The 25,266-nt window shown below is 37.1% G+C and overlaps 1 protein-coding gene across 1 annotated transcript; it reads right to left on the bottom strand.

Moving 5' to 3' along the window:
* Window positions 1-3,541: 3,541 nt before the first annotated feature.
* MS4A5 (membrane spanning 4-domains A5) lies at window positions 3,542-22,396 on the bottom strand. The gene is made up of 5 exons (XM_008707543.2): window positions 22,216-22,396; window positions 18,401-18,529; window positions 16,008-16,064; window positions 14,878-15,030; window positions 3,542-3,637 (listed from the first exon to the last, which is right to left on the bottom strand). The coding sequence occupies exons 1-5, from the start codon at window positions 22,366-22,368 to the stop codon at window positions 3,542-3,544; spliced, it is 588 nt and encodes a 195-aa protein (XP_008705765.1). The 5' UTR covers window positions 22,369-22,396.
* Window positions 22,397-25,266: the final 2,870 nt, after the last annotated feature.

The following is a 25,266-nucleotide window of genomic DNA, read 5'->3' as shown; positions in this document are numbered from 1 at the left end:
AAGAGGAGCGGAAACACAAGATCTGCCATCTATTTAAGCTTCTGGTTATAGGTCTGATGATCTGCTGGAGTGCTTGAATGTTGGTGAGGGATAATAATTACAGGAGATGTGAACTGTGGGTTATTGTGAGGCCTGAGGTTGGGAGTCCAGGATGGTGGGTGGTTACCGGAATGTGCCTTCATGTTAGTTGGCATGGAAATTTGGCAAATGCCTGGCATCAGTGAGGCTTGGACTGGGCTCACACAACCTGAATTTTCATGTCCTTTTCTCTGTATAGGCCCTGTTTTCCGAGTCTGTCTTAGAGTGTTTGCTACTCTGTTTTTTGTGACCAGTGGGATCAGTTGGGCGGCTCTTATGTGATTCCTCCTGAATAAACTTGAATTTGAATGTATATAAACAAACTAACTTTCACTTTGTCTTTGCTGGTTTGGATTGATTGACTTTTCAGTGCTTGAGTGTGTTGAAGTCCCCACTATAGTCTGGATTTGTCAGTAGTACTTCTGTGTTCAATAATTTTTATTTTTCTCTGTAATGTTTGAGGATATTAGGTCAAACATTTACACATTTACAATCGCTCCTCCTCTTGTCATTACCTAGTGGCCCTCTTGCTTCCAGATGATGGTCTCTTCCTTAAGGTCTGCACAAAAGTTTATTAACTAAACTTGAATTTAATTCGTATTTCCCTTCCTTTTATTTCCGCTAACTCCTAACACTCTTTTTTTTTTTTTTTTTTTTTTTTTTTTTTTGTCCTTGGAACATTTTGCCTCTCCTACAGAAATTACATCATAATTACTTGTGTCCTTGCCTTACTCAGCCATTGAAAGTCTCTATGTCCCTTGGAAGTGGGGCCATTTTTTCTGATTGCTGTGAGACATTGTGATTCTGCTTTGGTTCTTTCTCCCAGCCAGATGATTATCACAGTGCTATCCAGTATCAGGAGAGCTTTGTAGTTTATGAGGTCTTCCTTCTGTTCTGAGGGACTGCTTTATATTTTTAACAGGCAGATAACATGAGTTGAGCACCTACTTATAGGCCCAGCACTGTCCACGTAACACCTATAGTATTGGTTCCATTTTATAATTGTGGGGACTAACAATCAGGAAATGAGGGAAACTGGCTCAAAGCCACAGATGTGATAAAAAGTGATGCCTAGAAAGCAAGAAAACCTCAATTATAAATTTAAAAGAAAACCTACCATTTACCATGTGATTTTTAAGTTCCAGGCACTGATTAAATTAGATCACATTTCATTTAAAGCTCATGGTAAACCCATTAGGTATTATTATTGCATTTTAGCCTAGGAATTTAAATCTCACAAAGGTTAAATAACTTGTTCAAGCTTTAAATTGCAAAACTGACATTTAGACCTTGGGTCTGACTGAAGAGCCCTTACTGTTAGGTGATGGGGAGTCTCACCCTTAAATGTATGTCACATACCCACACATCTCAGCCTCACTCAGGCGCCAGATATTTTTCATCAGAACATGACTCCACTGGGAATAAATTTTTTAAACAAATATTTTTTCATTAGAATCTCACTCCCCTGCCTCCTGCCCTCACATACGTACCCATAGGCCTTTCTCCTTCCAGCTTACGTCAGCAATGGAAACCTGATAGTTTATCTCTTTGCACATGCTAAGTGTTGCCTATACCAAAAGAAGCATCGGATAATGAGATTTGGAGTTAGGCATCTTGACTCAAATCCTGGCTCCAAAACCTACTCACTTTTGTGGTCTCAGAAAAATCAACCACGTTGAGCTTCAGTTTTCATGCCTGTGACACAGGCTAGATGTACCTACCTCAGAGGGCTGTCGTGACAGCTGGGATGACAGAAAGAAGATTCCCTAATGCTTAGCAGGTGTTCAGTCAGCGGAAGGAAACATAATGTAAGGCAGCCGTCTCCCTGTGCGGCCTGGGAAACTCCCGGAGTCCTTGAGGCTCTTGTAGGGTGTCTGTGACCTCAAAACAGCTTTCATTATAATACCAAGACTTCAGTTCCCCTTTCCACAAGTTTATAGCAGTCATCTCCGCAGGCTGCAGCACATGAGGTACCACATCAGACTGAACGCAGAAGCAGTTACTGGAATCCAGTTGCCTTCCATTAAGCTAGAGAGAACCTCTGCATTGGAATCACCTAGAAAGCTTTAAAAACTATTGATGCCAGGCTCTCGCCACATTCTGACTTAATTGCTATGGGGTGATATCTGGTGCATTTGGGGGCAGGGGGGCACATTATTAAAGTTCCTCTGGTGATTTGAATGTGCAGTAAAGTTAAATTGGCCTTTGTTTTCCAGTGGGTATAAAGTTTTTGTTATGCAAGATACGTTCTAGAGATTTACTGTACAACAGAGTACTTAGTTACTAATACAGAATTGTACACTTTAAAATACGTTAAGAAGATAGATCTCATGCTAAGTGTTCTCATCAAAAAACAAAGAAACAAAACCCCACAACAGAGCACAAGAAAATTTTGGAGCTGATGGATATGCTTAGTACCTCAGTTATGGTGACGGCATCAGGGGAGTACATAGACATGAAATGTGTGCATTTGTTTGTAAATAAACTATAACTAAAAACAACTAAAAATAAAAATAAAAAAATGTTAAGTAAGCTGAAAAAGGAGATCTGTAAAACTATCAATGCCACTCTTCACACTCATTTTTTTTCTATTTTGGAAAATAACAGTTATGTTAATAAAAGGTTATTTGTGTTAATGTGTAATGAGTCTTCAGAATTTTTTTCAGAGTGTAAAGGGGTTCTGAGACCAAGAGTCTAAGAGGCGTTGGTATGTTGGTGCAGGGATTGAGCCCCCGGGCTCTGCAGCCAGACTGCCTGTTGATATGGCTCTGCCATTGCAGGCTTTGGCACCTGGCGCACTTTGCTTACCTTCTTTAGGCTTCAGCTTCCTTGTCCATGAACTGTGTATAATAATAAAATTTGCCTCTTAGACTTTTTGTGAGGTTAAATGAGTAATACACAAAAAACCTGGGCACAGTGTCTGGAACGTTATAGTAGCTTTCACCAATCTATGCCCTCCTTGTTACTATTCTAATTGTTATGAGCGGCTAACATTGATGATCTTGCAGTATCAATGCAAACTCTGTGGGCCAAGCCATTCTTCCAACCAACTCATTTTTTCCACACAACCATGGAGAAGGAGCCACGAGGTAGCCTTTTGGAGAAATGACCAGGAGATGTCGTAGACCTGGTCACTCCACACCGTGGGCTTTGGGTCATTTCTTTGTACAGTTTCAACACTACATTGCTGTCCTTCGGTTCAGTGAATGCATGACTAACAGAGGAGGTGGCATCAAGATGATCATGTGATTTGGGGAGAGGAAGAGATGGCATTGCAAAGATGCAGGATGTGTTTTATTAGCCAAAATGTTCCCAGTCCCCACTCCCTTAAGTCACTCCCCTTTACTTCCGACAGTTGCCAGCCTTAAGATCCTGTGTTCCTTCTGCCTTTTTCTCACAAACATAATTCACCTCTTGATGATATTATAACACATCTTTATTCCCACGGTGATATTCAGCACCATTAGTCACAACAATAAAAGGGTTTCCTCAAAACTGAGAAAGACAGAGAGATGAATAATTCAATAATGCTGAAGGCCATCAACATAATCAAAATTCCCTGTAACAGAAGAAAAAAAAAGAATCATGGTATTAGCACAATAATGGTTTTTCTGATACCAATGAGGTAGCAATGCCCAGTTAAGAAAAACTGTCCCACATGTCTCAAGTGTGTCTGATGCTCAGGAAGTAAAATAGTGGAGGATCATGAGAGCGTACAGCTGTTTCAGCACAGGAAAGCACAGCACGGCAAGGGACAGCACAGTATTTTCTCAGAGAAAGTCATACAAAACAATCCACTTTCTATATCATATGCCGGATATGCTCCATTTCATAAGTATATACAATACAAAGAAATAAAGTCAAAACATGGTGTGTTGAAGGAGAAAGAAAGGTTAAGAAATAGGAAAAAAAATAGAAGCAAATAGAAAAGGAAAGAAAAAGGGGAAAAACCCTAAGGGCACAGACAAAAGAGGAACATGTAGAAAAAGAAAGCATTGGCAAATAGTACCATCTCCTGTTCATTGTATCAGCCCTAGAGACCATTTTCAAACGCTTTGTAGCTTGGCAACAGAGAGCATGAACGGGATACACACCTTGTGAGGAGCCCAGAGGCTGGACACACAAGTGTTTTGCCAGTGAAAGTTTGTGAAGGTCGATGTGGTTAACATTCTGTTCTGCAGCTGTATCTATCTACATGTTTTAAGCATAGGTCTAAATATTGTTTATTTTAGAGTCACATGGTTTTTAATGGCCACATGATAATATCTCATGGTATAGTTGCCGTAATTCATTTATTCTGTAGTGACAGTGGAAATCATTTATTTCCTTTTCCTCCTCTTCTCTTGTGTTTGTTCACTCTTAAAGCTCTGAATACAATGCTTCAATAAGCGTTCTTGTACACGTGCCCTTATATGTAGGTGTCTAATTGCCATGGAGAGAGCTACCGTGGTATCTTTCATTGAAATAAATGCCTCCTTGCTTTCCAAAATGGTAGTAACATTTCAGATATCTGCCACGGATACTCAGGAACATCCTTTTTGCCATTTTCCTACCTGTGATAATTTTTATAACTTTAATTTTTGCCAATCTAGTGGATGTATTTTAGTCCACTATTAATTTAATTGGCATTTCCCTGGCTACGAGTGAATTCGAGCATCGCTGTGAATATATTTGGCCACCACATTTGCATTTTTATAAATTCCTTCCTCATAATCTTGTCCATTTTTTTACATTGTGTTCTTGACTTTTTGTATGTAAAAACATTGAAACTGCTGTTATCTGCTTTAAAAATATTTTCCACTTCTTTTACCATACCAGATTTTAATATGTAAATATATATTTTACCCTTTTTTGATTCCAAATCAACATATATTATACACTCCCATCACCCCAGTAAGTTCACTTGTGACCCTTCCCAGTCAGTCCCCCGACTCCATCTAGAGGCAACCACTATTCTGATCTCTAACACCATTTAATAACTTTGCCTGTTCGTTTTTGTATGTGAATTTGTTTGTTCAGTATAATGGACTGAGATTCATGCATGCTGTTGCATGTATCAGTAGTCTGTTTCTTTCTTGTTGCTAAGTAGTATTCTGTTGTTTGAATAATCAGTTTCTCTAGCCACTCTGTTGTTGATAGGCATTTGAATTGTTTCTAGTTTTTAAGTTATGAATAGGTTTTATGTAAACAGTCTTGTATATATTGCTGACACGTAAAATACGCCTGGTTAATTTTAATAGAAACTACCAAATAGTTTTCCAATGTGGTTGAGCCATTTTACATTCCCACCAAAAATATATAAGAATTCCATTTGCTTCACATTCCTGCCATCATTTGGTTTTGCCAGTCCTTTTCATTAAAGTCATACTGGTGTGCATATGAACATTGTGATTTTGAATTTGCATTTCTCTGGTAACTAATAATGTTGAGCACATTTGTACATGCTTACTGACTGTTGGCATATCTTTTATTGTGAAGTGCTTGTTCAAGTCCTACTCATTTTTTTGGTCTTTTTATTATTGATATTTGGAAGTGCTTAATATATTCTGGATATGGGTCTCCAGTCAGATATATGCATTGAGGAGATTATCTCCCATTCTGTTCCTTGCCTTTCCCTTTTTTTTTAATGGAGATATAATTGACATATAACATTGTGTAAGTTTGCATTCAGTGTGTTGATCTGAAGCATTTATATGTTGCAATGTGATTACCATTGTGGCATTAACTAACACTTCTCTCATGTCACATAATCATCATTTCACTTTTTGTAATGGGAACAATTTAAGATCTAATCTCTTTGCGACATTGAAGTATATAATACAATATTGTTAACAATAAGTACAATGCTGTGCATTTTATCTCCAGAACTTTTTCATCTTCTAATTGGAAGTTTGTACTCTTTGACAAACATCTGTCCAAATTCTCCACCCCACAGCCCCTGGTAACAACCATTCCACTCTGTTTTTATAAATGTGGCTTTTTAAGATTCCACATGTAAGTTATATTGTACAGTATTTGTTTTCCTACATCTAGTCAGATGGAGATCTAATTTAGCATAGTATCTTCAAAGTCCATTCACATTGTTGCAAATGGTAGGATTTCCTTCTTTCTTGTTGCTGAATAATATTCCATTGTAAATGTACCACATATACATCCATTGATGTTTCCATGTTTTGGCTATTGTAAATAATGCTGCAATGAATATGAAGAAGTTCATATCTTTTTGAGTTAGTGTTTTCTTTTCTTTCTGATAAATAGAAGTGGAATTGCTGGATTATATAGTAGTTTTCTTTTTAATTTTTTGAGGACCCTCCATATTGGTTTCCATAGTGGCTGCACCAATTTTCATTCCCACCACTAGTGCACAAGGGTTCCCTTTCCTCCACCACCTCACCAACACTTGTTATTCATAATAACCTTCTAACAGATGTGAGGTGGTATTTCATTGTGGTTGTGATTTGCATTTTCTTGATGACTCATGATACTGAGCATCTTTCCATGTACCTGTTAGCCATCTGTTACGTCTTCTTTAGAAAAATGTCTATTCAGATCCTCTCCCCATTTTTTAATTGGGTTTTTTTTTTTTTTTTTGGCTATTGAGTTGTACAAATTTTTTATATATTTTGCTTATTAGATATGTGATTTGTAAAATTTTTTCCTATTCCATAGGCTTCATTTTCATTTTAATTGATTTCCTTTGTTGTGCAGAAGCTTTTTCAAGTTTGATGTAGCCCCACTTGTTTATTTTGCTTTTGCTTTGGGTGTCAAATCCAAGAAATCATTGCCAGGACAGATATCAAATAGTTTGCTACCTATGTTTTCTTCTGGGAGTTTTATGGTTTTAGTCTTACATTCAAGTCTTTAATCTATTTTGAATTGATTTTTTGTATGGTGTAAGATGGTAGTCTAGTTTCATTTCTTTGTATGTGGCTGTTTAATTTTCCTAATACCATTTATTGAAGAGACTGTCCTTTCCCTGTCATATATTCTTGGCTCCTTTGTTGTAAATTAATTGACCATATATGCATGGGCTTATTTCTGGACTCTCTACTCGTTCCACTGATCTGTGTGTCTATTTGTATACTAATACCACGCTATTTTGATAACCATAGCTTTGTAGTGTAGTTTGAAAATCAGGAAATGTGATGGCTTCAGCTTTGTTTTTCTTTCTTTCTCAAGATTGCTGGTGCTATTTGGGGTCTTTTATGGTTCCATAAAATTTTAGGACTATTTTCTATTTCTGAGAGAAATGTCCTTGGCATTTTGATGGGGATTGCATTAAATCTGTATATTGCTTTGGGCAATATGGACATTTTAACACTATTAATCCTTCCAATCGTGAACAGGGGATATCTTCCCATTTATTTGTGTCTTCAATTCTTTCATCAATATCTTAAAGTTTTCAGTGTACAGATCTTTCACCTCCTTGATTAAATCTATTTCCAGATACTTTATCTTTTTTGGTACAATTGCAAATGTGATTGTTTTCTTAATTTCTTTCTCATAGCTCTTTATTAGTATATAGAAAGGCAATGATTTTTGTATATTGATTTTTATATCCTGCAATCTTATTGGATTTATTAGTTCTACTAGTTTTTTGGTGGAGTCTTTAGGGCTTTTTAGGTATAATATGTCCTCTGAAAACAGAGATATTTCTGCTTCTTCCTTTCTGATTTGGATGCTTTTTCTTTGTTCTCTTCTCTTCCCTTCCCTTTTCTTTCTTTCTTCCGCCAGTTGTTCTGGCTAGGACTTCTTGTACTATGTTTAATAGAGATTATGAGACTAGGCATCCTTGTCTTGTTCCTGATTTTAGAGGAAAAGCTTTTGGCTTTTCACTGTTTAGTATCATATTAGCTATGGGTTTGTCATATATGGCCTTTATTATGTTGAGGTATGCTCCTTTATCTCAGTGTGTTGAGAATTTAAAATTTTTCATATTGAATTTTGTCAGATTCTTTTTCTACGTCTATTGAGATGGTTATTTGATTTTCATCCTTCATTGTGTTAATGTGGTATATCACATTTATTGATTTGTGTATGTTGAACTATCCTTGCATCTGGAATAAATACCACTTGATAATAGTGTATGAGACTTTTAATATACTATTGAATTCAGTTTGCTAACAATGTGTTGAGGATTTTTGCATCTGTGTTCATCGGGGATGTTGGCTTGCAATTTTCTTTTCTTGTAGTGTAGTTGTCTGGTTTTGGTGTAGTTAATCCTGGGCTTAAAAATTGAATTTGGATCCTTCTTTTCTCTGTCTCTCTCTCTTTCTCTTTTTTTTAAGAGTTTAAGGATTGGTGTTAATTCTTCTTTAAGTTCCTAGTTGAATTCACCAGTGAAGCCATCTGGTTCTGGACTTTTCTCTTTTGGGAGGTTTGATTCCTGGTTCAGTATTCTTACTAGTAATTACTGTGTTCAGGACTAATTTGCCAATACCAATTGTTCTCAGTTTTTGTTAGTCTGATATCTTTACTTCAACTTTACTTTTGAAGAACATTGTCACCGGACACAGAATTCTGGAATTTTGGCAGTTTAAAACATCATTCCACTGTTTTCTGGCCTCTGTCAGAGCTCCAGATGAAAAGTCAGTTGAAAGTTTACCTTTGTTTCTTTGAATGTAGTGTACTCACGCCCACCCCCACCCCCACCCCCAGCTTCGTTTTAGGTTTAGCTGTTTAGACTTTTTCCCCCCAGAAATTTGAGTACCTTGTGCTTTATGTAGTTTTCCTCGTATTTTCCTGTTTGTGGTTCATGTCTTCTCTTTTTTTTCCTCATTTTCTTGATAGTCTCCTTTATCACTTTATTGAATTATGAGGATAATCTTCTTTCTTTTCTATTTATATCTTTTTTATTATGTTATGTTAGTCACCATACAGTACACCCCTAGTTTTTGATGTAATGTTCCATGATTCATTACTTGGGTATAACACCCAGTGCACCATGCAATACATGTCTTCTCTTTGATTCCTTTACAAAATCATCAGCCATTCTCTCTGTAAGCATTAGTCCTGTGCTACATTTTCATTTTCTCTCTTGTGGTTCTTCAGTTGTTTATAAGGCACATTTTTCTGTTCTGCTCTATATGTCCCCTAAGTTTATTCTTTTTAATATTTTATATCATTTTCCTCTCTCCAGGCATTAGCCTTCATATTTTACACTGATTCTCTTCCTGTGCGCTTCTGATGTGTCTAATATGCTGTTCGCCCCATCTGCTGAGTGCTTAGTTTCAGTTACCATAGCTTTCAGTTCTTTAAATTCCAATGACTTCTTTCTAATAGGTGTCATCTCCTGTAATATTCTCCGACTTGTTCTCTTCTCTCTTGGACATAACAGCCATGTTTATTGCCAAGTTTATATCTGATGACCCTACCATATGGGTCACCTTTGGGTGGTTTCTATCATTGATTATTTTTTTTTAAAGATTTATTTATCTATCTTAGAGAGTGAGAGAGAGAGAGAGTGGGGGAAGGGGCAGAGAGGGAAGGAAAGAGAGAATCCTGAAGCAGACTCCCGGCTGAGTACAGAGCCCAATGTGGAGCTCGATCCCAGGACCCTGAGATCATGACCTGAGCCAAAGGCAGACACTTAACCGACTGAGCCACCCAGGCACCCTGATAATTTTGTTTTTGTTTTTCAGATGTTCAGTCCTATCTTCTGGTATGACTAGTTTTTTTTTTGTTTGTTTTGTTTTACACTTAATAATAAATGTAGTATGCAAAAAATGGTGGAAATTCTAAATTATGTTATCTTCCTCTGGGGATGAGTTAATTTTCTTCCATGAGACAGATTAGGGGAAGGTTACCATGATCACAATAATTCAAGGATGAATTTCAGTTTTGTGAGGCTGGTCTGTGTCCTTTGTGCTTAGTTCTAGGGTGTAGTCTTTCTTCAGAAGTGAAATTTTGGGGTGTTTACCAGACTCCACTACCCCTCTTGGTGGGCTCTGAACAATGTGTGTCCACAGTACTGCATGACTGCTGAAATCTCTTCTTGGCCTTTTAGCCTCTTAGCTTCCTATCAGCTTGGCTTCTGAGCTTTGCATCCTACATATCTTAGGTATCAGCAAATAACTTGTGGAGGAAAGCGATGGAGAATTTTGGGTTTATTCATTCAACGTGTACAACTCTCACAGGATACTTGCACTTTAAATCCTGGCTGCCACGGTTTCTTTCATGTTTGTTCAAATGGAAGGTTTTTGTTATTTTAATAAGCTTTTAATAAAAGGTGGTTTTCACTAGAGAGATGCTCTGATATAAATTATTCTGTCATAACAGAAAAAAAGGATTTGTGTATTTTACTAGTATTTTCAGTAAACCATTCATTGGCTATTTTGATCCTTTCTAATATGTGCATGATTTTTTTTTTTTTTTTACTAATTTACTAATTTCTTGTCATTATATATTAATTGCTTTGTTCTTCTTTCTTTGGGCTAATTTTTTCTCCTTTAATCCCTGAGATTAATATTTGGGCCATTATTTTTCAAAGTTTCATATTTTATAGTATCCACATTTCCAAGCTATGAATTGCCTTAAAAGTATTGCTTTACCTTTGCCCTCAAGTTTTTGAGCTTCATCTCAGAACATCTTTGGATTCATATTATGATTTCTTCCCTAATCCAATAATGACTTTGAAGCCTACTTCTTAGTATCCAACCATGCAGGTTGAAATTATTTTTATCATTGTTTATTGTTTTATTGCATAGGACATACACTAGGACTTCAGCCTTTGGTATTAATCCAAAATTGTTGTATTTACCAATATATAGTCATCTTTTGTTAGTATGTGTTACAAAACTGTGTATTCTTTGTTGTTGGGTATAATAGACTAATACCTATTACTTCTAGTTTTTTACTTTTGATGATACCATTAAGTATTAAAACATATCAAAGTCTAAAAGTTCTTCAAACTTTCACCCTCTTCTCAAGGAAAACTCAGGTCCTTAGCAAACACCAATAACAAAAACACCATTTGCTCCCTTCTCTACTTATATGTTAATGCTGATTGGTATTTTAAATACTTTTTTAATCTCAATATATATTATTATTACTGCATTACACTGGCAGTATTCATTTGTATTTGTCCACACATTTATCACATTCTTTGTTCTTCATTCCTTCTTGCATATCATTGTGCTATCATTTTCTTTCTATTTAGAGTTCATTCTTTATTCCTTTAATCCTGGTTGCAGGAGACAAGCTCAATTTTTGTATCCCTAAAAATTTTTCATTTCACTTCATTCTTCTAAGATTTTTTTTCTTCTTTTTTTCTGTTTCAAGTTTTTATTTAAATTCTAGTTAGTTAACATATAGTGTAATATTGGTTTCAGTAGTAGAATTCAGTGATTCATCACTTACATATAACACCCAGTGCTCATCACAAGTGCCCTCCTTAATCCCCATCACCCACCTAGTCCATCTCCCACTCACCTCCCTCCAGCAACTGTCAGTTTTCTCTCTATAGTTAGGAGTCTGTTTCCTGGATTGACTCTCTCTTTATCTTCCTCCCTTTGTTCATTTGTTTTGTTTCTTAAATTCCACATATGAGTGAAATCGTATATTTGTCTTTCTCTGACTTATTTCACTTAGCATAGTACACTCTAGCTTCATCCATGTCATTGAAAATGACAAGATTTCATTCTTTTTATGGCTGAGTAATATTCCATTGTGTGTGATATATCTCACAATAATGGGTAGTGAATGATAGGTTATTTGCTGGCAGTTATTTTTTTCAGAACACTGGAGATATTGTTCAGTCTTTTGACTTTTATTGTTGCTTTTGAGAAGGTAGGTATCAGTCCAGTTCCTTCTACTTTTTCCTTTTGGTACTTTTCATAGTTTTTAGTTTTTGTCTTAGTTTTAGTTAAGATTACTGAGAATTGATAATGAAAAGAAACCATGATTTGAAAATTAATTGTACTTTGACTCAGCAAATTGGTGAAGTGTACCAAAGCATGATATGCAAGACCAAATAGCTAAGTTCAAGGTTTTAACATAAGATGTCTCAGAGCTTTATGTTCAAAATAGGGCCACAGAGAGATGTTTTAATGGTAATTCCATGTGAATTCATGTTTTCCAAGAATTAGACCATTGACTGTCTCTGCAACTCTTCAAGTTTGCAAATCTAACCACTTCCTTTCCAGACTACTATTATTCTCCCCTAAAATTACCTTATGACTCTTCCAGCTGATGAAATCCTATAAATGCCCTTTTCTGTTTTCCTCTATTATGTCTGAGATGCTATGCTCCCCCTCGATTAGCAGATTTAATAAATTCAGCCTTTAACCGTCATTGATTTTCCTGGTGGTCTTTGAAGGTGCTAGACAGTCACAGAGGCCCCAGAGATGTCTAGTCAGACCCCTCATGATTATCGTTCTGGTCCTTTGACTCATTTAGTGCCTATTCCACTGACTGCCTGTGAGCAACCCTGTCCAGGGTTTGCACATCTATGTTGATGAGGTGAGTCTAGCACTTTTTACTGGGTAGGGTTTATTTTATTTGTCCTAGGAATCAGGTTTCCCAGGACTTTTTCATTATCCCTGCACATCTCTTCTTGTTTTCTTTTCCCTTAGTGGGGTGGGGGTGAAGAAAAAGATAGTCTGCCAAAGCTTTGCCACATTACCCATCTTGTCTATCTGCCTCTTATCTATATTTTTGTGTATCTATAAGAATAAATCCTAGGAAAGGAGTTATGTCTTGTTAGCCAGCCACCAGGACTAATAAGTGAGGTGTCTCTTTGACCAATATCCTTTCTAGGACCTATTGTCTTGGATTACTCATTAAAATCTTTTAAGAACCTTCTCCAGTCTTGTCTATATGTAGGAAATTGGCTGTAGGAGAGAGACTTCACATTTTCCACCTGTCGGAGGCTGCTGATTTCTTGTGTCAGCAAGCAGAGGTGGATATTCCAAGGCCTTCACTGTCCCTATTATCTTCTTATTTCCTGGTAATCATTGACTAAATTCTCCAAAATTATTTCTGTATTATATTTCACTGAATGATTTGACTTTCATTCTGATAACTGTGATTATATAATAAATTTGTCAGTTTTTTCCACTAACAGACGTGGACTACTTTTCCTTGCCAGACATCTAATTAATCATTCTTTGTGACCTTAGGCAGGTGATTGGTTATTTTGGAAATAACATCAGGGAAAGAGTACACTTGAGCCTTGTTGAATAAGATCTTACTAAAATCACCACTACCACACTTATTACAGACATTAAGCTGTAGTCCTCTAGAAACTTTACAAAAGTAGGTGGTCTAAAAGATAGGACAGCTAATACACAGGTAGCCCAAGCCCCTCAGAATTAGGAATTAGATTGCTTCCACTCAAGGTGACTGGAACAAAACTACTCTCACTCAAAATGACCAGTGCCATTGATGGTGATGGGCTTATACTCTTGGCTATTTTATCTCCTCTATGCTAATTCAAGGTTCTAGATTATTGGTAGACAACTCTACTAACACAGCACTACCAAGACAGCCTTCTTGAAAATCAGTATTGTCATGTTCCTTCATTCACTTATACTGACAATAAGGGACAACTCCTGAAACTGATCCAAGAAGAAATAGGAAATCTAAATAAACTGATAACAGGTAACTTAAAAAAACTTCCCACAAAGAAAAGCTCAGACCTAGGAGACTTTACCAGTGAAGTCTTCCAGATGTTTATGGAAAATTCAACATAGCTTTTCTCAAAATTTACCAGAAAGTATAAAAGGAAGCGATATTTTCCAACTCATTCTATAATGCCAATATTAACCAGACACAAAAAACAAAGACACCACAAGAAGAGTATAGTCCAATATCCCTTATAAATAAAGATGCAAAAATCTTAAAGTACTAGAAAATTGAATCCAACAACATTTAAAAAGAATTATACAGCATGACTGAGTGTGATTTATCCCCAGAATGTGAGGTTTATTTAAGATAGAAAAGTCAATCAGTGCAATGCACCGTAACAATAGAATAAAGGACAAAAACCACATGATCATCTCAGTTGATACAGAAAAAGCATTTCACTAAGTTCAACACACATGGTAAATATGTTCAACAAACTAGGGGGAGAAAAAACTTCTTCAGCCTGATCAAGTCCATCTGAAAAACCTTAGCCGACATCCTGCTTAATGGTGAAAGACAAGATGTTTTCCTTCTAAGTACAGGAGAAAGATGAGGAAGAATATCTGCTCCTGCAACTTTGATACTTTACTTCTATGAGGACTCCCTTTTCTGTAGGTGATTGATTACTTTCCAGCTTTCTCGACAAATTCTGATGGGTCTTGTTGGCTGTTTTTTTCTCTCCATGTAGATTTACATCTTTTACATTCCCTTGAACTAATATTAGTGGTGTTTTGGAAAGAGCAGAAATAAGTGCCTGTTTTCAGTATATACCATGTTTTATCAGAAGTCCAGTCTAAATATTAAAGCCAAAACCAAAACCATAAAAACATTCCACTTACGACTCTAAAGCATATCTGGGACTAAGAATTACCATCATACTGTGATACCTGCATTTTACTTCCTGTATCACTCTACCTTTTATATTATACTCATTGGTGTACATGTTTTATCTTCTCTACTCATCTATGAATTCTTGAAAGTGGGAGTTGTATTGTGTTTATTTCTCTATTCCACAATGCCTGGTATAACCTATCAGATATTATGATTTCTATAAATGTTTGTAAATAAAAGAAAATACATGTGTCCACAACATTATTTGGATTTTGCTGATTGGATGCCAATAAATCTTTATGATTACACCCATTACTCCTAGCCATAAAAATGCTGCATACTTACAATGAATAGGGTGGCAACAGCCTGACACTGACTAATCGTTTCAGCGTAGCCACAAAAGAAGTGTTGATCTAGAACGAGACCAAATGTGAGGAGAATGGTTCCAGCTGTTGCTGCCAGGGCACTAAGAGAATTCATTATTCGGCTCAGCTTCACCTGAAAGAGATGAAGACCGTAACACTGAGTCTACAGACAAAAAGCAATGGTGGGGAAGACTGGAGGGAGGGTTCTAGTCACAGCATTGCAATGCCACAATACAGCTGTGTGATCATATGCGAGGCACTTCATCCTTTCGGGCTTCAGGCTCTCAGCCAGAGAATGAGGGAATACAGTGAACTTTTAATAACCCTTCCATCCCCCACAATCTGTACCTAAGTTAACTTCCATTTAGTTGGGGGCAGTGGTGCACACTGAACGAAAGAGGTACGTAAGCTTGGCCACATTGCACTGCACTTTGATGCTCTGGTAGAAGTCATGACCTATTTACATTTTAGTTTTATGACTCTGTTTAACTAAACATTGTATTTCTTTGCAATTCTTATTTCTTCCTAAAACTTCAAACCTGCAGGAGAAGTTCTGTGTTGGAAATAATTTACTGGCTTGTTAATTGATATCTCATATTTTTGATTCTTTGAGAAAAGTAAAAATATTCTCCTTATAATTTATCTGTAAGTTAAACTTTTGCATTCATTAACACTGTATTATTTATTTTGAACTTCTGCTTATAAGGTTTATTTTATTTATTTATTTATTTTTTAATTAGGTTGTCTTCACAGTGAGCCTATCATGGGAGTCAAACTAATGCCTTTCAAAGTGTCTGGCATGACAGAAAGAATGAATGAAGGAGTTCCTGGAGTACTGGGACCCATTTTACCATTTGGCTTAGCAACTTGGCTTTCATTCTATGCCTCAGTGTTTTCATATGTAAAATAAGAAACCGGATAACCTAGAAAACTCTTCTGACACTAGTGTTTTATGATTCTATGGACAAAAGACCAATGCCGTTGATTGGTATCAGTACTTGACAGTTTGTGAAATTATAGTGGGTTAATGATTTTCCAAATTCATTTTCAAGGCTAGAATTAATTATTTCAAAGTTATTAATTTTTAGTGAAGGGGAAAATGTAACTCACCAGAGTTTTCGTGGTCTTTCTTTCCAGTGCAACTAGGAAGGCTCCAGAATTAATGAACTATTAAAAAGAATAAATATTTTAGTGATGGGCTTGCTTAGCTGATGTTGAAGAGTTATCAGAGAATAGACTTCTATGTGTTTTGTACACATGCCTTCCTTCCTCGTTCACACAATCCTTGGAGCAGTGAGCAGGGTGAGATGCCTGATAAGATTGTCCACAAGTGAGTAGTGGACAAAATACTGAACTAGGAATAAGCTTTAGCCTTAACTGTCTATTCGAACATGAGATTTTTCTTTTTTTTTTTTAAGCTTTACTGGGCTTTAGTTTTCTCATCCACCTTCCTCTTATAGCTATTGTGGACTGAGCTTCGATATCATGCCACACTGGTGTCAAATCGGTTCACAAGCAATAAAATCAGATTCTGTCACTCTTATAAGAAACGTCCTTGCTACCCATTTGCAGTCCAGAGTGCTCTGCCAGCTAATATGCTGGGCATTCTAATGAAAAAAAAAATCCCAAGAATTTTCATGGAGGTGAGTCATATGTGGTAGCATCATTATCTGGTAGAAACTCCAAATCGGACTACAGCAGATGCATTTTTAAGTTTCCATTCCACTGCCTGGTATTTCTTCAGCCTCATCTCTTCACCCTCACTCTTACAGTTCTCAGGATAGAAAGTGTTCTCCCATACCTTGAGCCTTTTGTTCATGGTTCTCCCTTGGCATGCAGCAAGATAGTCCTACCCCTTATGCTCAACCATTCCCCACTCTCCACCATTCCCCCCGCCCTTCCTCTGTGTATGCGCTCATCCTGATTAACCACCCATCCTTTAAAATTTAGCTAAGCTGGAGTGTCTCTGGACATCTTCCCCTCCTTTTTGTAGGAGCCTTTCCTGTAGAGGCAATTCCTGTGTTTGTCACCACTCATCACACAATATGGTGATGATCTGATTCTCTCCTTGAGAGACCTTGAGACCAAGAACTGCCTTTTCCCTGAATTCCCACACACCATCCATTCTCTGGCACTAAACTTGGTGCTAAAATGATGTTTATTGAATGTAATTAAGTAAATGCCTCTGTGTAGCTCAAAGGTACATCTGAGAAGCCTTCCTGTTTCTTAACTTCTCTAAAGAGTAAACTGACCTTTCATCTCTCCTTACACAACCACTTTCTACACCTGTGTGATATCATTTATCACATTACCTTGAAATGACCTGTTTACATGTTTTCGTCTTGCTAAACTGAGAGCCCTTTGAAGGAAGGGCTCAAGTATTATTATTTTTGTTTGTTTATTTTCCCCCAGGTTTATTGAGATGTAATTGACATAGAGTACTGTATAAGTTTAGGGCGTATGCATAATGATTTATGTATCTACCTTGTATATATGTGAAATGATTATAATAACTTTACTTCCCATCAATTATTTCATATAGATATGACCCCCCCCAAGAAAAGGAAAAAGAAAGAAAAAGAATGTTTTTCTTTGTGATGAGACTCTCTTAAAATTGACTCTCTTAAAAAATTTCATAGATATCACGCAGCAGTGTTAACTGAGTCATCCTGTTGTACATTGAATCCCTAGTACTTATTTATCTTATTACTGGAAGATTGTGCCTTTTGACCACCATCCTCCATCCCCTTTCTCCTCACTCTCTGCCCCTGGTAACGTTAAATCTGAGCTCTTTTTCTATGAATTTTTAAAAATTCTAAATATCAGTGAGATCATACAGTATTTGTCTTTCCCTGTCTGACTTATTTCACTTAACATAATGCCCTCAAGGTAACTATGTTGTTGCAAGTGGCAGGATTTCCTTGTTTTTTTATGGCTACATACACACACACACACACACACACACACACACGTATATATATATATACACTTTATCATCCATTCATCTCTTGATGGACACTTAGGTTGTTAACATGCCCTGACTTTTATGACAAATGCTGCTGTGAACATGGAGGTGCAGATATAGGGCGCAGACATAAGGTTTTCATTTCCTTTGGATATATTCCCGGAAGTGGAATTGCTGGATCATACAGTTGTTTTAATTTTTTGAGGAAACTTCATACTGTCTTTCATAGTGAGAGTCCATGTATTATTAACCTTTGGATCCTCATTGCCTTCCTCTGTGTATCCGGCTTATAATAGTAACTCATTTTGAATGAATGGACAAATCACTTCAAGACCCAAGGACATATTCCCAAAGGAGCTTCAGGACCCAATGATGGAACATCAGTAACTCTGATGAATTAATAATTTCAACAAAGTTGATTTTTATTTTATCTTTTCAAAGCATATCTTACAACTGAATGCAGCTCGTTTTGTAATTAAGAATTCCCTAGTGTCCCTGTTAGCATGGCTTCAAATTGAACTCAATTGACTGTACTCACCAAAACGGAGCTCCAGAATGGATATCCTGAAACAAATATAAAGGGGTACCTTGGGTATGGATTTTCAAGGGTGAAAAGGAAAACAACTCCAAAAGAAAAGTTCATCACTCCAAACAGGATCTGCATAGCCTATAAATAGAGGAAAAAGTCATGGTAAGGAAAAAGCAAAATGGTAGGTTTCCTTTTCAAAAATATACACCATCTTCTTTTGGTGAGAAGGATTTGGTGATTACCTTCTTTTAGAAATAGGGGAAGGATAGTAGAAGCCCCTTTATGATGCTCCCAGGTGTTTTCTTGATCCCTTTATCTGACATTTGGTAACAGGTAAAATGATCTAAATCAGTGCTCTGGAAAATGTAGCCTGTGGATTGGCAACATTAGGATCACCTGAGAGTTAGAGATGCAGACTTTCAGGCCCTATATCCTATATCCTATACTTACTGAATAGAATCTCCAGTTTAGACTGAGAGGTCCATGTCAAACTCTCCAAGCAGCAGGGAAATGCAAATCAAAACCACGAAGCAATAGGACCTCACATCTGTTAAAATGGCTATCATCAAAAAGACATGATAGCAAATGCTGGTGAGGATGGGGTGCACTGTTAGTGGGGATGTATCACTATGGAAAACAGTGTGGAGATTCCTAAAAAAATTAAACAAATAGTGAAAAAGGTAAAGCAATGGTTTGACGATTGTTAGGGAAGATTGGTGAGAATGACGTAAAGCATGGAGGGTGTACCATGTGTGAGTGTTATGTTCTCTGCCCTCTTACTCTCCGTCTGCCTTCTCTGAGTCCTCTCATTCACTCCCATGGCCACTATGACCTTTAAATAGGTGAGTTGCAAAGGATAGCCTTTTCCTCAAGTCCAAGTCAATTTGAGTAAGTTTAACTGAATAGCCACTACCCATCCGTCTAAACTATTAAAATTGTTTTCTAAGTGGCTTTTCAGCACCAGCTTCCTTTTCCTCTATTCCAGTGTTATGTCAGTGCTGAAGAAAGATCACAAAACAGAACCAATCTGGTTACTCCTCTCAGTTTGTTTGAAACAAAGGTTCCAAATCTGGTGGCCATCAAATTCAGAGAAGTGTTTACAAAATACAGATTTCAGTCCCCCTGCACAACTCCCCCCACCCCCAATTGCTGTTCGGTAGTTCTGGAACAAGGCCTGGGGACTTGGTATACACATTTTATGAAACTCCTTAGGTGCTTTGTTGATTTCACAGATTGGAAGCTACTTGTCAATATTGTAAAGTCTAAGTAGGGATGGATATAGGATGCTTGGCAATTAGGTCTCCAAATTACCTTCCTGGTTGTTTCTTTTTCTCCCCAAAATACTATTTTTCACATTAAAAAAAAGTTGGTAAAATATCCATAACAAAATGTACCATACATACTTACCATTTTATTTAAATTAATAAGCTTTATTTTTATATATTTTTTAAGATTTTATTTATTTATTTTACAAAGAGAAAGAGAGCACAAGCAGGGGGAGCAGGAGTGAGAGAAGCAGACTCCCTGCTGAACAGGGAGCCCGATGCGGGGCTGGATCCCAGGACTCTGGGATCATGACCTGAGCTGAAGGCAGACAGATACTTAACTGACTGAGCCACCCAGGCGTCCTTAGGCTTTATTTATAAAGGCAGTTTTAGGTTCACAGCAAAATTGAGTGAAAAGTACAAAATTCCCATCTATTTTCTCTTTCCCTCCCCTATTGCACTATCAATATCCCATATCATTGTGGTATATCTGTTACAATTGAACCAACACTGACACATCATTGTCAACCAGAGTCCGTAGTTTGTGTTAGGCTTCACTCTTGGTGTTGTACATTCTGTGGGTTTTGACAAATGTGTAATGACGTGTATCCACCATTATAGTATTGTGCAGAATAGTTTTCCTGCTCTAAATATCCTCTGTCCTCCACCTATTCCTCCCTCCCTCTCTACTCCATACCCTGGCAACCACTGATCTCTTTGTCTCCATATTTTGGCTTTTCCAGAATGTCACATAGTTGGAATCATAGTTTGTTGTCTTTACGGGTTGGCTTCTTTCACTTAGCAATGCATATTTTAGATTACTCCGTGTCTCTTCATGGTTCGATGGCTTATTTGTTTTGAGCACTGAGTAACATTCCCTTGTATGGATGTACTGCAGTGTATTTATCCATCCTGATTTTTCTTTCTTTTTTCTTTTTCTTTTTTGTCTTTTAATCCCCTTTAGTCTTTCAAGTCTAACTTGCTTGCTCCCAGCTCTCTTTTGCCATTCCCAAACTATGCTACCCTGAGCTCTTTGTTCACAATGCTTTCTCTATCCAGAATATTCTGCTTTCCTCCTCTCCTTTCATTACTACTTACTAAAATTTTGTCACTTCTTCAGCATATAGATTAAATGCCAAATTTGCCATAATGTGGTGCCATTGCTTTTAGACAGAAGTAAATGTTCCCTCTCTGGGTTCCCCTGCCCCTCACCCCCAACCATTTATGGCTCTTATTAGATGCTACATTGAAATGTGGTATTTAATATTGTTATTTTATGATTTTAAATCATGTATTTATCCTCCTCAATGAGAGAAACTAGGTTGTATTTATTTCTGTAACCCCCATATTGTCTCACATAGTTTTTTGCACATAGTTCAATCCATATTAAAGTATTTGAACTCTTTAGCAGAAGTTTCAGTACCATTATATTTGAATAGATGCTAAAGCAGTTTAGACTGATGGCCCTTATCTACATGTCAGGGCCATCTTTCTCTACTTTTTTTTTTTTTTTTCCTGGAAAAAAAGTCAGTTTCTTTCTATTTTCCATTCTTGAAGGCTTGGGATTGAAACGACAAAAATTTAGAAGATATAGACACTATCACAGCCTTAAACATACTGAATCACATTTTCTGAAAGGAAGATTGGTAAACAAAAATTAATTAATATTCATGAAATGGATAGGTGGGTGGAGAGATGAGCATTTACGGTATTAAGGAGATTTTCTGCAAAAGCCCCAGATATAAAAATACCATATCATATTGTGAAACTGAATTCTGAGTCTTGATTGGGAAAATGTAAAACTGTAGAACTCAGTAACCCAGGATATAAAATCTAAACAATTGACTTCTACTTGATTTTCTCTTTCTCTGAACTTGACTAGGAAAAAACTCCTAGGTGGTCAATTTGGAGATTTTTACTTTAACCTCAGCCTTCAAGAGCCCAAAGATTTTGGCTTATTCATTTTATATCTTCCTCTCCATAGAACCTTGTACATAATTGGTTTAGAAATATGACATATGCTTCCTGAATTGGACGGAAATAAAAGTTGGAATTAGCTCCTACCTTGAAACATTGTGCTGCCAGATATTTCTTTCCCTCTTCTTCTCCCCCCACCCCTTATCTTAATTCAGCTTCTATTGCAAAGTTATAGAATCTATAAAACCATACTGGGGGTGGCTAATTAAGCCCATGGTTCATAGACTGGGTGGCTTATAAACAATAGAAATTTATTTCTCATGATTCTGGAGACTGAAATTTTGAGATCAGAGTGCCAGCATGGTTGGGTTCTTGTGTAGACCCCTTCTGAGTTGCAGACCACCAGCTTCTCTTTTGTAACTTCACATGGTGGAAAGAGAGCTAACTACCTCTCTGACCTCTTCTTATAAGGACACTAGTCCCATTCACGAGGGCTTTACCATCATGAACTAATTACCCCCCAAAAGACCCACCTCCAAACACCATTACACTGGAATTATGGTTTCAACTATGAATTGTGAGGAACACAAACAGTCCATAACACACCTCAGTTGAGTATACATTGGGGCAAATCTGACTTACCCCTAAGATTTTCATTTTTGTAGCAAGTAATTTTGGAAAAGGGCCGCTCGTATCATAGGTTGTGGCTGTGAGGTCTGTTGACTGCAAGTCAGGAATAGTGATTTCTGGAGGAAATAGCAGAAACACAGGATTGTGTGCAGCGTTTGAATCCATGATGGCACAGTTGATATTTTGAAATGAAAAAAATGTTCTTGGTGGTACTTAAGTCTAGACCATGTTCTTCTTCTGTACCAAGGCTGTCTGGAGCACTGGCATTGTTGTGCTTTGTCTTGGAATTATAGAACCATAGAGTCACAGAGTCATGGAATCTCAGGATTGGTCGAGATCTCAAGGTTAGTGAGTCAAATACCCAGGACTGGAGGTCAGAGGACCTGCCAGTAGTCCTAGTTCAGTTAGCAACTCACCGTGACCTTGGGCAAGTCACATCCCCTCTCTTAGTTTCGTTCCACATATGTACATTGATCAGGCTGGGCTAGGTGATCTGTGAAGACATTTTAGTTCCCAAATAAATAAGCATTGTGAATATTTATTCTAGTTCTCTGTCTTCAGGAGGTAGGGGACAAAACCTCTCAGGCCCTCAGAAATAATTAATAATCCACTTCTTGAATAGACATAGTATCTATTTAGTCTGTCACTTTTGTTTTTGCCACCCGATTTTATTAGCTTTAGTTGTGAACAAACCACCTCAAAAGTTTTGAGTGGCTTCAAACAACCAGCATTTGATTTTGCAAAGAATTCTGTGGGTCATGTAGGTGGTTCTACCAGTCTGGTCAAGCTCAGCTCTTGTGTGCCAGGTTTTCTCTGCATCTGTGGTCAGTTGGTGAGGTGGCCAAAGGTAGATGATTTAGCATGGCCTCAGTCACATATCTGGCAGTTGGTAGGCTCTTGGCTCTTCTCTAACTCACAAATGTTTTTTAAACTTCTGCTGAATCATGTATGCTAATCTCTCATTGACCTAAGCATATTGCAGAGACCATCCATATTCGAGGGTAAGGAAGCAGACTCCATACCTTCATGGGAAGATCTGTACTGTCATAGTGCAAGGACATGGATGAAGGGAGGAGAAGAATTTGTATTCATTTACACACTCTACCATGTCATTTTCTGGTGTTTTGTAATAAGATCAGGTCTTCCTAAATCAAAAATCCTGATGTGACAGCCTCTAGCCACTTGCTGGTTAGAACATACTAAAGGACCAGCCCTCTTACAGTTTTTCTCTGAATTTACCTTCCAGCATTCAATTTTTCATGAACATAGAATCCTAATGGTGATCTTCCCTTATTGTTCTCTGAGTTAAGCAAACTCTATTCCAATATATTTTATAATACCATTTCATCTTTATTTATTCATATTTTAGCTTTTTCTGAACCTTTTCCAGTTCCTCTTTCTCTTTCTCTTTTTCCCTAAGCATGATTACTAGAACAATGTTTTAATAGCCATCAGACAAATAATAGAAAGATTACTTGAAGTTTTTATTGTGCTTTAATTCTTGCAAGCTAATTCTGGAGGTGCAGTTCTGAAAGACTCAATCCTTCGAGCATAAGAGCTTAGAATTAATTCCAAACCCTTTTATTTACTAGGTATGAGGTCTTGGCTAAGTGATACATTAATTTACATATTCATGTTAACTTACCTATTTATTAAAGTTTTACATCTTTTATCTAAAAATGAGAATAGTCATTGTTACCTTATAGGGCTATTGTGAGTGAATTATAAAGTATTTGGTATGTAGTTAATGCTAAATAAATTGTAATTACAAAAATAATAGCAATTAGCATTTTTTATTCTTATTTTTTTTAAAGATTTTATTTATTTATTTGACAGAGATAGAGACAGCCAGCGAGAGAGGGAACACAAGCAGGGGGAGTGGGAGAGGGAGAAGCAGGCTCATAGCAGAGGAGCCTGACGTGGGGCTCGATCCCAGGACGCCGGGATCACGCCCTGAGCCGAAGGCAGGCGCTTAACCGCTTTGCCACCCAGGCGCCCCAGAATTTTTTATTATTCTTACTATTTTAATCATAGTGGCTAAAAGCTTCGTTTTATGTTTTCATTATTTCCAAAGTTTATTTTGGTTGGTTCTTTATCAGCTGAATGTTCAGTGTATTTTTGTAAGCTTAGCTATAGGAACTTTGGAAATGTCATACTGAGTTGGTCCAGAAGTTATTTTACCTCATTTCTGCATTTCAGGGTGGCTGTGGAACTCCATAGCCCTCCTGCTAATAAAGCATCTAGGCCCATTGATACATGGGTAAAATAAGTTTGTGCGCTACTTTTCTTTTGTCCCATATCTTTAGGTTTCTTTTTATTTTCCAGTCTGCCAAAATCTACTCTTTTTGTGGGAATTATTCTAGCTCTAAAGTGGTTTATGGAATAATGTATAATATCCCTGTATTCCTCAATGTTCCCAAACCAAGCTTCACTTGCTCGTTATTCCAGGGAAGTTACAGTGGTCCAACTGATTGGTGTTCTCAGCATCATAGTTAATGGGATCAGGCTGCCCCTTGTCACAGCTTCCCTAATTTCCTTGGTAGAAAGTTCCAAGAAAGGCCCTCTGTGCTCTTTCTCTTTCTCTTCTCTTCCTGCAGCTGAAGCTCAATTTTGTTTTTAAATTTCTTATCTTTTTCTGTGTTGCAAAATCTCCCCCCTTTTAGAGATCCATAGTCATATTCTAGCCAATAGCAGTCACCTAGTATGACCAGATGTCATCTGTTTAGGGGCTTGCAGATCCTCTAGATTTCTCTTGCTCTTTAAATTAGAAATATCTTATTCCATGAATGATAATAAAACCCAGTGTCCCTCCCAGATATATTTCAGAAGGGGTAATCAGATATGAGGGAAGGGGATTATTTTAACCATGGACTAAAGAGGAAATAAAATCATTGCCCAGAACTTCACACAGGTAAAAAACATAGAATATATAAGAACCTAAAAATAAATTAAAGTCCTTAGTTAGAAAGATATGAAGGATACTGAAATGCAGGGTTTCTTAAATCAATGACATAGTAAATTTATTTAACAGAGAAGCTCACAGATGGCAAACACTGTATGCTC

This window comes from Ursus maritimus, unplaced genomic scaffold, assembly GCF_017311325.1.
Source record: "Ursus maritimus isolate PB19 unplaced genomic scaffold, ASM1731132v1 scaffold_23, whole genome shotgun sequence".
Classification (NCBI taxonomy): domain Eukaryota; kingdom Metazoa; phylum Chordata; class Mammalia; order Carnivora; family Ursidae; genus Ursus; species Ursus maritimus.
The sequence above is the reverse complement of the archived record's forward strand: the minus strand, read 5'-3'. Positions and strand labels throughout refer to the sequence as shown.

Bases quoted from the DNA above. Each gene is read 5' to 3' on its own strand.
- MS4A5 (XM_008707543.2), bottom strand. From the start codon at position 22,368: ATGGATTCAAACGCTGCACACAATCCTGTGTTTCTGCTATTTCCTCCA. The intron at 16,065-18,400 runs GTGAGTACAGTC...TCTTTTTAATAG, and splicing joins CATTCTGGAGCTCCGTTTTG to TTCATTAATTCTGGAGCCTT. The intron at 15,031-16,007 runs GTGAGTTACATT...CATCTCTTTCAG, and splicing joins GAAAGACCACGAAAACTCTG to GTGAAGCTGAGCCGAATAAT.